The sequence below is a fragment of the Sander vitreus genome, chromosome 11, assembly GCF_031162955.1.
Source record: "Sander vitreus isolate 19-12246 chromosome 11, sanVit1, whole genome shotgun sequence".
Lineage (NCBI taxonomy): Eukaryota > Metazoa > Chordata > Actinopteri > Perciformes > Percidae > Sander > Sander vitreus.
Genome location: NC_135865.1, coordinates 4589224 through 4603586, shown reverse-complemented (window position 1 = coordinate 4603586; position 14363 = coordinate 4589224). Strand labels below are relative to the sequence as shown.

General features: G+C 41.5%; 1 protein-coding gene across 10 annotated transcripts in view; it reads right to left on the bottom strand.

The window, feature by feature from the left end:
- Positions 1-14363, bottom strand: part of tns1b (tensin 1b) — a 239726-nt gene that overhangs the window by 118524 nt on the left and 106839 nt on the right. The window contains exon 1 of one of the 10 annotated variants that reach the window (XM_078263169.1): positions 9527-10076. The exons of the other annotated variants lie outside the window; for them this stretch is intronic. Within the exon in view, the coding sequence (XP_078119295.1) occupies positions 9527-9547 (21 nt within the window). The 5' untranslated portion in view covers positions 9548-10076. Of the gene's footprint in view, positions 1-9526; positions 10077-14363 lie in introns of those variants that run through there. 10 annotated transcript variants of the gene reach the window in all.

Below are 14363 nucleotides of genomic sequence, written 5' to 3'. Positions count from 1 at the left end.
CCATCTTCTGTGCTATTTCTTTATGCCAAGCAGAGCTGCAACTAACGATTATTTTCATTGTCGATTAATCTGCCGATTGTTTTTCCGATTAATGGATTAGTTGTTGGGTCTATGAAATGTCAGAAAATGGTGAAAAATGTGGCTCAGTGTTTCCCAAAAAGCCCAAAATGTCATCCTCAAATGTCTTGTTTTGTCCACAACTCAAAGATATTCAGTTTACTGTCACAGAGGAGAGAAGAAACTAGAACAATATTCACATTTAAGAAGCCTATCAGAGAATTTAGACTTTTTTTCATAAAAAATGACTGAAACCAATTAATGGATTATCAAAATAGTTGGCCAATAATTTAAAAGTTGACAACTAATCGATGAATCTTTGCAGCTGTTACGGAAAGCAACCCAAAATAAGTTTTCACTGCTAATCCCATTTCAATGAATTCCATACTCCAGCAACTCGTCAACGTATTGCGCAAAGTGCTTGTTTGCCGTCTTACCCAGGGACAGATGAGAATATCAATATCCATTTAATCTCTCCGTATACTGGACAGAGAAATGTCTCTGAGGTGTTTTGCTTAGCGTGGCTCAAAAACAAGAAGCAGGGGAAAACTTCAGCCTCAGTCAAGAGTGAATAACAGTCTTTCGGCATCTCTAGATTTTGTATCTTAGTAACCGTGTTAGACATTTTTCCATTTTGATGATGTCATTGGACAGCTGCTCACTCGCTGGACATGTTAGGAACCAGTGCAAAGACACGCACGCAGAGAAGTCACACAGGACACAACTAATGGAAAAGGGTTGTAGGGAGGACTATAAGCTGAAGTAAGTGTGGCGTATCAGGGGAAATAGTTTAAAAATCCCCTTCAGATAATATTGGAATAAGTATTTGTCTCTGATACAGTTATTTCCTTTAACAAAACTTAAAAATCGTACAACTGCATTTACCTCTTTTTCCCTTATTTAAAACAAGAGCTCATGAATATAAGAGTTTAAACGAGAAACGACAACAACCTTCGAGCTAGCAAGCTAAACGCTGAAAATGGCAAGTTTTGAAGAAAATATGGATCGTGCAACAAGGCAGGCCTGCTTGGTTTCTTTTGGGGAATGACTGTAAAGATTTACAAAGAATATGTTTACAGCATTTCCTCTCTAACTGGGACATTTTGGGACCGATTGCTGTGGACGAAGTACACACGGTGATACACTGGTAAGAGCAAATGAGGTATCCGGCTAATTGAAATAGCTCACAGTACTGTATTGTATGAACAGTTAACTTCATTTAATATTGTATGAGGTGTTTTCTTATGTCTTCTTATTTCTTATGTTCCCCCAAAACAAGTTCCTTCCTGAGACTATTTTGCAGAGCCACTGTCGCTGCATCCGGAGCTTAGTGCCGCCCAAGACGATTGTGATTGGTTTAAAGAAATGCAAACAACCCAGAGTTTTTTTCTCCTATCCCAGAATGTGTAGCCAGACCTTACTCCACAGTGCTGTGGATAGAGGACTGGCAATGCGAGACTACACTTGTACAAGTTGCATCATGGACCACGATTGGCTTCCAAACCAGTTGTGATGTCACAAATCATCTCATATGTTCACGTTTTAAACTGAGATTTAAGGTGAACACCTACGTCAGCAGGTGAATGTGAAAACATACTGCACATACATCATTCTGCACAGTGAAGGCCGAACATCACAGTGAAGTTACAATACGCAAAACACATTTGTGAGTGGTGGGGGACTTTAAAGTTTATTCTACCCTTAAACCACAAGACAGAGCGAAACTAGCCCCAACAATGATTGAAAGTGTTGAGGTATGCCTTCCACTGTTTTCTTAAACAGGAAACACAGACACATACACAGGAAAATAACCACATAATATGACACATGGTTATTACAGTTATTGTGGTAACTGTGCACACTAATATTTAACATGGAAGAGTTCAGCATTTGCCACAGTCTTAACCATGATCTTATATCAGCGTGCTGTGTTCTTGGGGACAGACAAATGAAACAAAGGGATGTAGTTGACAAAAAAAATCTCACCACGAGGTCCATTTAGTAGCTTTCAATCATATCACATAATCTGCATCAGCAGATGGAGTCGCCCAGAAATGTATGCAACGTTCAAATCATCACTTTTCTAAAAACTTTACATGTGCAGTTACATGACAACGTGTGCAGATAAAGATCAGCTACTACATGGACCTTGTGGTGGAATTGTTTTGTCAACTACTCAAAGACTTTCTGTTCTACATTGGGCGCAGTCTGTTATACTCCAACCATGTGTATTTTGTGGAAGCTTGTACTGTTATAGCTGCGGTCTTTCTGGGATATATTGACTTTGTATGAGGAGTGCCTCAGTCTCGGAAGGCAGGAGGGAAATTTTGACAAGCTGAGGCGAGCCTGTGCTAAGAGTCAACCATGCTGGCATTTAGCACACCACGACATGATGAGCTATAACTTAGAACTCTGGCAAAAAGCCCTTAAAAGGGAAGGATATTTATGTTAACATGCAAGAATCTCACAGGCACACTAACACTAACTCACCCTCACACCTAAACACTATTCTGTATCTAATGACAGATGGATGGCCGGCTTTGGGTTTCACATTTCATCCCGGCCAAAGTCTCTCACGTCCTTCCTGTGCCTCCTTTATCTATTTCACTTTCAACTCCCCTTTTTTTGCACTAAATAGCTTTCCTCATGCATGCATCAACAGGTGAATACCCTCTAATACGACCCACTGGAGACTTTCATAAATTAGCGCCTCTAGCGGTGGCAGGAAATACCACCTCATATCTAAACCAGAGTTACGTTGAGGTTTAACATTGACACGTCGTCAATGTTGTGAAACAGTCGCAGTTTGGTTAGGTTTAGGCACTTAGTTACTTAGTTAAGTTTAGAAAAAAGATTGCTGTTTGGGTTCAAATCAAGACGTTATTTCACTTCCGGTTACACGTGACACGGAACGTGACGTCCCATCCACCACCCCAACCTGCAGAAATTTGCCGCTCTTATATAATCAGCAAAAAAAGAAACGTCCTCTCACTTTCAACTGCTTTTGCAACATGCGTAAAACTTTGAATGAACATAAAACAAATTCAACTACTAAGAACTAAACTGAACAACGTTTCACAGACATGTGACTGACAGAAATGGAAAAAAGTGTCCCTGAAAAAAGGATGGTCAAAATCAAAAGTCCCAGTCAGTATCTGGTGTGGCCACCAGCTGCATTAAGTACTGCAGTACATCTCCTCCTCATGGACTGCACCAGGTTTGCCAGTTGTTGCTGTGAGATGTTACCCCACTCTTCCAGCGAGGCACCTGCAAGTTCCTGGACATTTCGGGGGGGCATGGTTCTCGCCCTTACCCTCTGATCCAACAGGTCCCAGACGTGCTGGGATTGAGATCCGGGCTCTTCGCTGGCCATGGCAGAACACTAACATTCCTGTCTTGCAGGAAATCGAGCGGTATGGCTGGTGGCATTATCATGGTGGAGGGTCATGTCAGGATGAGCCTGCAGGAAGGGGACCACATGAGGGAGGAGGAGGTCTTCCCTGTAACTTCTGATTTTGACCATCCTTTGTTCAGGACCACTTTTTTCCATTTCTGTTAGTCACATGTCGGTGAAACATTGTTCACTTTAGTTCTTAGTAGTTGAATTTTTTTATGTTCATACACAGTTTTACGCATGTTTGTTGGCTGAAAATAAAAACAGTTGAAAGTGAGAGGACGTTTCTTTTTTTGCTGAGTATACTTCCTCACCTTACTTCCTGCTTTGCTCCTGCCATAATTACTATGGCCTGCTGCTTGAACAAAAGACTTAAGGTGTGTGTCCATCGTCAGCATCATTTGAATGCTTCCTATTCATTTCTATGGGAACAGCCGTGCAATGCATATAAATAAAAACAGATTCAGCAGCTGCATTGCCTATTTCTCGCTTAAAATGTTTTCATAAACACGTTTCTGAACTATTTTCAAAGAGCCACCATTATGTTTTGAAATCCTGGAGCAGCCAGCCCACGCGACGCGTTTGTCCAATCAGGTGCAGCCATGTCGGGTTGTAGGAGGGTGCAAAAAAGTAAATTTTTTGAAGTGAAGTAAAGTAAAAAGTAAGAAAAGGCTTATTAAAGCTGTGTACATGTGCTGTTCATCTTTTAGCACACCAGACCTCAGCTGCTTGGAGAGTTTTGGGAACCCGGCACCGATGTTTCCTGTCTTTCTGTTCGAGACCAAGCCCCCTTCCCCATCAATCAGCCATTAAAAGCAAACAACAACACGAGGGCTTTCTGGCAAAACCAAAGAACACTATCTGCTTTCCCTAATCATTCCTCAGAGATACTCAAAGGCTTGATAAGAAAAAGAAAAGACGAAAAAAAAAGGAAAACCACCTCTTCACCCTCTCAGTCTACGGCTGGCTGGCTGGCTGGCTGGCTGGCTGGCTGGCTGGCACACACACACACACACACACACACACACACACACATGCACACACACACGGCACATACTTCACATAGTGTTCATATGGGTGCTCAGTCATATGCAATCACACTTCTCTTTCACTGATGTTTTTTATTGATTTAGCTCAAAGCTAATTTCACGCTTTGTCCATCACCTTACCTTAAATTAAATTCTTCATTTCATCAAGTAACACAGTAATTATGAAGATGTATTGTACAAAGTCTGTACTTGTGCGGGGCATACCATTTTTCCAGTTAAAAAAAGAACATATTCTTTTAAATTCATAACATTTCCTGTAAAAAAACAATCTGCCCATCCTCACCTGTGGACTGGATTTACTGGAAGCAACACAGAGATAAGGAGTTTGGGGAACCAGAGTTCACAAATGATTATAATGGGTTTTAGGTCAAAGTTATACAAATATAATCAAATTCAATGATGAAAAAAATGTTGAAACCCGTTAGTTTAGAAAACGTAGTAAATAAACAGGGTGGCAGAAGCCCCCACCCACGCTGGTCCTTCCCAGTGGCTGTACCTAAGCTTTCCAATAACTTCTGATGCAAGTCGATGCCCTGAGAGCCCAGCCAGGAGCTGCTTCTCCAAATCTGCCGTAAATCTTTAAAGAAGCTGCGTGCAGTGATGTAATACGTGACCACAGAGGTTCAAAGCAATGGCATCTTGTCAAAGTCCATTAGTTTCACATCAGCAACTAAATCCAGAGTTAGGATAGAAACTGACAAGTGTGGTGTTGGAGGGGAATTCTTAAAATATGACATCATGATTCCTTGCCTCTCTTTTGCCTGCAGAACAAACACACTGAAAGACGTCAAAACTGGAACAAGACTTGTGTAGCAGGTTAGCTCACCAGGGTAAAAAAAACCATGGAACAATATCCTACGTGTTCTGTCTCTTTCTACTATGAAATCAGGGAAAAACTCGTTCCATTTTAAGGATAAGCTATGATGCCAAAAGATCAAAATGTTTGTAAGTCGTCCTGCACAGCTAAAACAACTGGTCTTACTGGAATTTGCAACAGAATCTCCATTTCACTTAAAGTCCTACTTTAGAACGAACCTCCCCAAACTATTCATAAGGTAAAAGATCCAGACTAACCATCCTCCAAACCAGTTACAACTATCCTAAACACTGAACACTTCACAATGATTGGCTGTGCGGTAAACCATACAAATTGCCATTTTTTTTCTACACTTGGGTACAAAAAGGATCAAATACAGGTATCATTTGACTGGAGAAGTTTCAATACGACTTGGTACTGAGTTATTTCTGTCGATACCTTAAAAGATATTGAGTAGGCCTACTCATGTGAGGGTGTGGTAGAAACCTGTGATGGCTTATATAAAAAACACAACCAAAGGACATACACTAATGTAGACATACAAAATCGAAAATACATTTTAAGTGTTTGTGTGCAAAAAATTCATAAAAATGTAATAAAAAAGGAAATACAACTCTCCACATGGCCTAAACATAACAAAACTTCAGCTGAGTTTCCCTGGAGGAGCCACAGTCAATACAAATCATGTTGCTTTGAAGCCAGAAATAGCCCTGCAAGGGTCAAATAGGGCTGTCTACTGTACCTCTCCAACAAAAAGATACTACGTGTACTACAGATAAAACGTGATAACGGTGTTTCCCACAGAATTAGAGTGTATTTGTCACTGAGAAGAATGGAAAATTTGCCAACAGATAGGGCGGCCATCTTGGTGTTGTCACCGCAAATAGGGAACAATGTCATTTGGTGATATAAAAAAAAAAAAAGTAAAGTCGCTTGTCAAACTAAAAAGCCATGTCCAAGACTGGGAATGTTGTTTTCCCCTTCTTTCTCATTCCTTGACTACGAATGAAAACTTGTTGCTGTTCAAGAAAGGGCCATTATACCAGGCTTTAAGCTTGATTGCACGGTGTCATTTAAAAGATTAGCCGTCATTAAACGTTTCAGTATAATGTTCCTCTTTTTTAGGGGTATTATGAGAGGTTCCTCCATTTAAAGGGGTATTAGACTGTGAGGGTCTGCAGAAAGCTTTTGTCTGAGTGTGCTAGCACCATTTATCACTGAAGGACAAATGGGGAGAAACAACGATTGTGGGCAAGTGGTTTCATTTAGAGTTGAGCTTTTCTTGAGTGCAAAACAACAGTCATCACAACTTTCTACCCCCCCCAAAAAAAAAGTCTGAAACAACAACCTGATTTGATGCCCAAGATTGGTGAAACACCAGTTTGAGTTGTAACACAGAATAAAACCAAACAATGGAACTGAAAACATTACATCAGTTCAGAGTATGATTTGGTCCAAGTTGGTGGGCTTTGTCGTGTCTTCACGGTTCTGAGCTTTTACAGCCTCAAAGCAGTAAATTCTAAAAGGGGTCCACTGTTCATTTTAACTGCAACATTAGTCTCCGGATATGTTCCCTCATACATTCTTTAAACGGCTTATGACAGCAGTTTGTTATACGTGCCAGACGGGCCTGCTAAGTAACTACCATAAGTGAAACATATTAAGACCTTGAAAAACGTGACTCTTTTACTGTGCCTTCATTAGATACTATAATCATACTAAAAGCCTGACTGTAAGGCATGATGCTTTGGCACAGCTATAGATTATTTATGTTGCTAAAGTATTGCAGGTTCACAGTTTGTGCCAGCATTTAGTCCAGAGGACGAAGGGTACACATAAATTGCTGCGCACACATTGCAGTTCTGCAGAGCATTTTGTCAGGATAAAAGAAATGCCAACGATATACCATAATTTGTATTTCATTAGGCAGGATATGTCTCAAGCTGTGTATCTATTTAGCCTATGCAAACTTTGTACTTGGACAGTGAGTGAATGTTAAAAAAAAAAAATGTCAACGCACCTCATGCTTTATTATATCAAGGGCCAACGCCAAGTTGTTGTATCTATCTATCCATCCATCAATACATCTATCTATGTAGATGAATATGGAGAAGAGAAAAGAAGAAAGAAGATGAACAATGGAACAGGTGGAAAGACTTGTACATCAAATAATAAAACCTGAGTAAAGGAATTAAGGTGTTGTCGTCCGGGTATCCCTCTCATGGTTTACGTTGGGATGTGAATTGAAGCAAAGCTTCTAGTCTTATAACAGGAGTTGAGACAGACAGACAAGTCCTTAACTGTTCTCCATCAATAAATCATAAAACACACACACACACACACACACACACACACACACCAAGAAAGGATTACATCAGCAGAGAAGCATGAGAATTCATGCTGGTGGTTTCATATGGTCCACGGACCACTGCATTATCCCTAAATCCAGAAACACACACACACACACGTAGATGTACACAGACATAGTCACTCTACACACACCTTCCCAAACTGCCTAGCCCTTCCTATGTGCCCGTCCTGGCTGCATGCACGGTTGTCTGTGTTTGTGGTTAGGCATCTATCATGAGCAGCCTAAAAGGAGGGACGGGGGGTTGACTGGAGCACTGTTTCCCTGGCACATGGTAATGATGAAAAATGTCCTCTCTGAAATCCAGTCCGGCACGGGCTCCCTGCCAGTGGATGTACGCCATTCCCACACAACCAGGAGTCATGGTTAATGCCGCTGTCCGGGTAGGACAGGACAGTGCTTCGTTTCATTTAGGTTTGACAAAGAATGCTTCCAAGGAATGTGTGGGTCACACATCATACAAGTGACAACAGGTCTGATGTCAAATATTGCACATTAAAGCATATAAAAAGTGTACTGTACCTGTCCTTATTTACCTAAATCTAAAATCTGTATCTCGTTTTAAGACCTAAATAAATGTGTTTAATCCAATTACCACAAATCAACTCCAGTATGGGAAAACTGGTTGGCATATATAAAAGCTGTCATGTACATTCTGCTTTCATTGTCGAATATCCTGTTGATTATTTTTTGATTAATCGTTTAGTTGTTTGGTCTATAAAATGTCAGGAAATTGTGTTAAATATCAAACGCACTACTACATCCTCCTGAACAAATACAAATCCATTAAGAACCCAGACACCCACACAGACAGGGTCGTCAGCGTACAGTGCTACCTTGCAAATCTGCTCAAGAATATGCTCTATGTCTTTCACACTATGCCCTTATTCTCTTTCTCCCCAATTTGAAGCAAATTGGAGGCAATTCTGACTCACTCTACGTGCCAAAAATTCCCAAAGCGCTGTGAGTTTTCTCACGCTTGGGGCAATGTTTTCTGTGCAACAACTTTTGCAAGGTCCTATTGTGAAACACTGCGGCTGAGTTCACGGCTTCAGACAAACACACACAAGCTTTGAAATCAGTGGAAGAACGCGCACGCTTTCTCTCGCACATGAAAAACATAATACATTGTTCACTTCATACCACACGTTTGTTGGCAATTTCTTTTTCAAACTGTGCTTTGACTTCTGGGTCAGAAAGGGTTAAGTTAGTACAGACACACATATGTACATACACACTGAAGATGCTGGAAAGAGAAGAGACTTACGCCACCACTGTCATTCCTGCCATGACCAGGGGGCCACCAACCTCAAAACATGGTAAGCCAAGGAGACCACACACAGACACAAGCTATTCAGAAACAAGCAGTGCTTTACATTACACACACACACACACACACACACACACACACACACACACACACACACACACACAATGTCTACAGTAATACAAACAAACACAAATTCCAATCTAGCCCTCTGTCATCCATACCAGCTACAGGGGACAGAAGCAGCGCTGTGCACAGATACATATGATTGTAATCTCTTTCTCAGACACACATATCCATAGAAATGCACATACAAACTGCACAACATACAGTGAAACCTACAAACATAAACTAGTGCAGCACCTCTGCCAGGTTACATACATGCCTAAAAAAAAAAAAAAAACATACATCTAAGAGCACAGCTTTCTCTTTCTCCCTATCAAATAAAGCCAGTCCATAATGCGGAGGGTTTGCTGGGAAACAGACCACAGCACAGGCAATACTTGGGACAGCCAGGCGCTCTAATAGCAGACAGGCAGCAGCTCTTTCCCCCTCTTACAGCCACACTCCTTACCTGGAACACTGCGGTGGCCATCCTGTCTCAGGGTGCGCGTGTGTGTGTCGTTCTCTCTTTCACTCTTTGCTTTTCTCTGTCCGTCTGTGTTTTAGTGCTGCATCGTCCTATCCCTTATCCCCTCTGTGCAGCAGAGAGCTTTTCTCTGCACTCCACCAGATGGCTATAGCTAAATCCACTCACTGTTACCTTGGTGCAGCGCAGAGCTGGAGGAGTGTGTGTGTGTGTGTGTGTGTTGGAGAGAGAGAGTTGGTGTGTGTGTGTGTTTCAGGCTCCGGGCTAATAGGTCTGCCTAGTCTCTCTCTCTCTCTCTCTCTCTCTCTCTCTCTCTCTCTCTCTCTCTCTCACTCCTCCTCCAAGAAAATGAGCATATAAATGTCTAAAGAGTCTTTATGTGAGAGCGAGAGCGGGGAGAAGTGCAGCCAAATGCGAATCTTAACATCCCACAACTGGAAACGGCGCAGTGCAGCACTCAGCGCTGAATGAGCAGGCAAAGTCTGGCTATGGGCTGTAGCTATTTCCCTCTCTTCCTCAGCCTGGGTTTTTCTCCTCCCTCTTGCTCAGTCACCCTCCTCCCAAACACAGAGACACACGAGTAACAAGAAAGGAGAATAAATATCGAACTGAATTTTCTCAGGGAGATCAGGGGGAACGGGACGTGAGCTCGGGAAACAAAAGCACAGCTCTTTTCTTTCTGTCTCACTGTCTTACTCTCTCTTCCACACACACACACACACACACACACACACACACACACACCTTCCTTCCTCACAAGCTCATTCTTCATTCGCTCCTTGTTATCAGCTTCTCAAATTACAGGTTAAATATGAGTTGCCCCCTGCACCCGCCTTTTCTGTCTCTTTCCCTCTCTCACTGACTTTCCCTCTCTCTCACATGCGTGAACACACACACACACACACAAATACTCAGACACTCACTCTACAGCTGCAACGAGAAAGAAAGTACTGTACCATGAATGAATCCATTGACTTCACGGCAACTCCAAAGTCAGACAGTGTCAACAGCAGCGTGGAGATACATACATATCGGTCACCAGCTCATTATGTCTTTCACCCCATAACAATGATTACAAAAGTTCCACCCTGTGTTAATATGATGATATAATGAAATATGAACGTAAACTTTAAAACCTTAAAAAAAAAAAACACACACACACACACACACACACACACACACACACACACACACACACATGAACATTGTACAGTGCAGTACAATACAGTAACTGCTGATCACAATACAAATGAAGAATACAAACATCCGAGGGTGAAGAAGTGTCATTTACACGGAGACGCCAACGTCAACGTCTAACTGAAGAGATAACCAGATTCGGGAACTTCTGTCAGTAAGGGCCAATACGGAAATCATCAGGCAAATTCAAGGAGCGGCAAGAGCAAATTACCAACCGGCTACGTGACCCTCGTATAATCCATGTCATATCTCCTGCACGCTTTATCCACCTGCCACCCCTAGCCTGAACCAAACGCGTCTGACACCAAAAACAATCTCTTGTTGTGTGCTATATGTGTCAAAGGGCAACTTTAGACAATACCCGGAGTAGGGAGGTGCTTTTAATCAAATTTTTATCCAAATTTAGATAACAGTGTAATTGAGAACTATAATTCTGCACATTACATTCTGGAAAAGTGAACACTTGTCTTGTGTTCTGAATGGGAAAAAAGTTCAAACGGGAATAGCATTAAGGGAAATTTCACAGTTCAGGGTGTTTTCCCTGTTAAATGCAACATCTTTCAAGTCAATGAGTAATTATGTTAATATATCGAAATAATAATAATAATAATAATAATAATTAAAATGACGTGGAAGAGAGCGCTGAGACTCAATCAAATCAGTACAATTATGAGCCGTAAAACCCAAACAATGAGCTGAAAGACATTAAAAAAAAGCTGCAGTCAGGTGATCATGATTCTCTCCGAGTCCTCACTAAAAGCAACTCCGTTCACATTATAAATAGGGATTCCATCCATTGATAATATAGAATTATTGATTAGCTTTGGAAGACTGGCTTTAATCTCAACTGGTATCATGATGATAGTCAGATGAAAAAAAGTGCAGTAAGCGCGCTGGCATTTTAATTAGGTTCCTCAGCCTCACCAGCTATTATCCAGTAGCAGACAAAGGGACATTACTGAGGAATGTTTGGTACAAATTTGTGGCACATACAGTATTACGCCTCAACATGGAAAGAATTGCCACTGTCTTTGATGTTGCTCAGAAGTAATTACACGGAAGCTACTTCTAAAAGCAACACCTTTTGCTGGAGCCGTGTTCACCAGATGTCGGCTCAGTACGTTTTATTTCATTCGCTATTAATGACAAGGGCCAGGAAGGAAGCGTGGCTTGCCACACAGGAGACATATGGTTTAAGGTAACAAAACAACATGCTTGTTTATGCCTTTAATGTAGGGACCAGGCTGAACTGTGGGAAATAGGAATTCCCCTTGTTTTTTGGTGTCTGTGTTTGTCCATGGGTATGAGTTTGCCTGATGCTTTGTGTCGACACAGTCCCCTGCAATGCAATTATGCTTACCAACAGTTACATCTCTGTATGTTAGGGATTGTGAAGTATGGGAAAGCTTTTTTCACTCCATATCGTCCACGTTACCATGAAGATGAAATCCAGCAGTGTTATTTGCGCTTGTACTGAGTGATGATTGTTCCATAAACACCTCCAACTCAAATCTTAAATAAAAATGTGTTCTTAATATTTAATCGGCGCTGTCTCACCGTCACATTGTCCGCTACGGAGTGCAGGAGGAGGAGATGGCCCGACTGCATGGAATATCAAATACCCTAGCATTAGATAACGGCAGAGCACAGTGTAAATAACTACATATCTGTCTTTAAAACTGTGCATATATCATCAAATGTCAAAGTCTGAAAATACAGCCGTTAAGCTCTCGCGCAATCGTTACCCTTAATGTCCTCGTTATCGGTCCTAACTTTAATCCTGTTTGTGACAAAACCTGCATGAAGAAAAGTGTGTTTGCCTATTAGACTTTCTTTCGTCTTCAAATTGTATCTCGGGTGGGGGGTGGGGGGAATACCACCAGTTGATGCTGTGTTGGCAAGGTGTTAACAATCACAAATTGTTGTAAACATATAAATACTGCGGTGACCCCCGTGTGTAATGCTGCATGATGGCCCTGCTGGCCAACCAGTTGATGCTGTGTTGGCAAGGTGTTAACAATCACAAATTGTTGTAAACATATAAATACTGCGGTGACCCCCGTGTGTAATGCTGCATGATGGCCCTGCTGGCCCTGCAGGAGGACTACGCTAATGGAAGAATCAGGAGAAAAAGAGACTTCAGGGACCATGACGATGACTGGCTAATATGCCGATTTAGATTTTCTAAAGCTGAGCTCTTGGATCTATGTACTGAATTGGGTCCAGTAGAGAGGGAAAACGCGCCCAAATACAGGTCCTCGCCACTCTGGGGGATACCGGCTGTTTCCAGAGGGAAATGTCAGACAGCAAGTGTTTTCTTTTTAAATAAATATTATATATAATCTTCAACTTCATCACTAAGACTTGTTTGGATATAATATATAGTTATGTTAAATCTTATCATATACGTCTGGTATATATCGAAGCTGTCCCTGAGTGCCATAATGCCTGCCGTTTTGGACGTATTATTAATATATGTAGTCTATAAATCAGGGTTCCATACACTGTGCAAGAACAGGCCAAAATTATAATTCAATTTGCAGCAATTCCTGAACATCTGAGAAGTTTTTTGCTTTTTCTCCACCAGTCATCATGATTCGGTGTAACAACTGCCAGTGTCATTCATACACTGATTACACTGAGCATTCACGAGGTGCTTTGCATTGACTATTTATGGTTAAAAATGGGCGTGTACAGGGCGGGATAAGAGGCTGATCCAGGATCTTTATAAAGCGAACATTGCTTACAGGTGTGCGTACACACGGTTTTATAAATCTGACATTTTTTTGGCGTATGCCATTTTGGATCCTACGCACAGTTTTATAAATGAGACCCCTGGTCTATTTCCTGTGTCCTGGCTTTATTACTTTTCATGATCCTGTGACTGCTGTCAAAATAAAAATATATATATATATTTCCCGTAAGGGAACTTCATATGTGGTCAGGCACATTCAGACACAACATACAACGATACAAAGTCAATAATAATAATCATACCTGAGATTAAATAAATACTTAAAAATACTAAAAACTAAAAACCTTGAGGGTAGGAGTAGAGAGGTGGGTAGGGAGAATAGGTTGAAGTCTGGAGCGATGGAGGGGTTATTGTTTGCCTGCAATCTGTAAACCAAGGATTCTTATTAGCTCGAGAAAGACATCATTTCAAGTTAAGTTAGACCGCTAAATCGTCGACCGACCTCCGACATCAGCACGAATCCTTCCTGTATGTGATCGAAGAAAGGGTTAAAACCGAGGGCAACTGGACTTGGTTAAAGCTATAGTGCGTGACTATTTTTATATTAATGCACGTCCATTACATTCAAGCCATTGCCAAATGAGTTGATACAAAGACGTTTAGTCTCTCGATCGAGAGACTTTTTCAGCTCCGTAATTGAAAAAAGAAACTGAAGAAGTCTCTCGGATGAGTGACGTAACGTCTTCCAAGCACCTTTAACCAAGTCCAGTTGCTCTTGACTTTAACCTTTTCTTGGATCACGTACAGTCTTGGAACTGAAGAAGTCACTCGGATGAGACAAAACGTCTTGGATAACTATGACCTGGATGACTGAGAACCTTCACAGACTTCCTGTACGTGAGCGGACAAACGCACCAGTCGCTGTGCTGT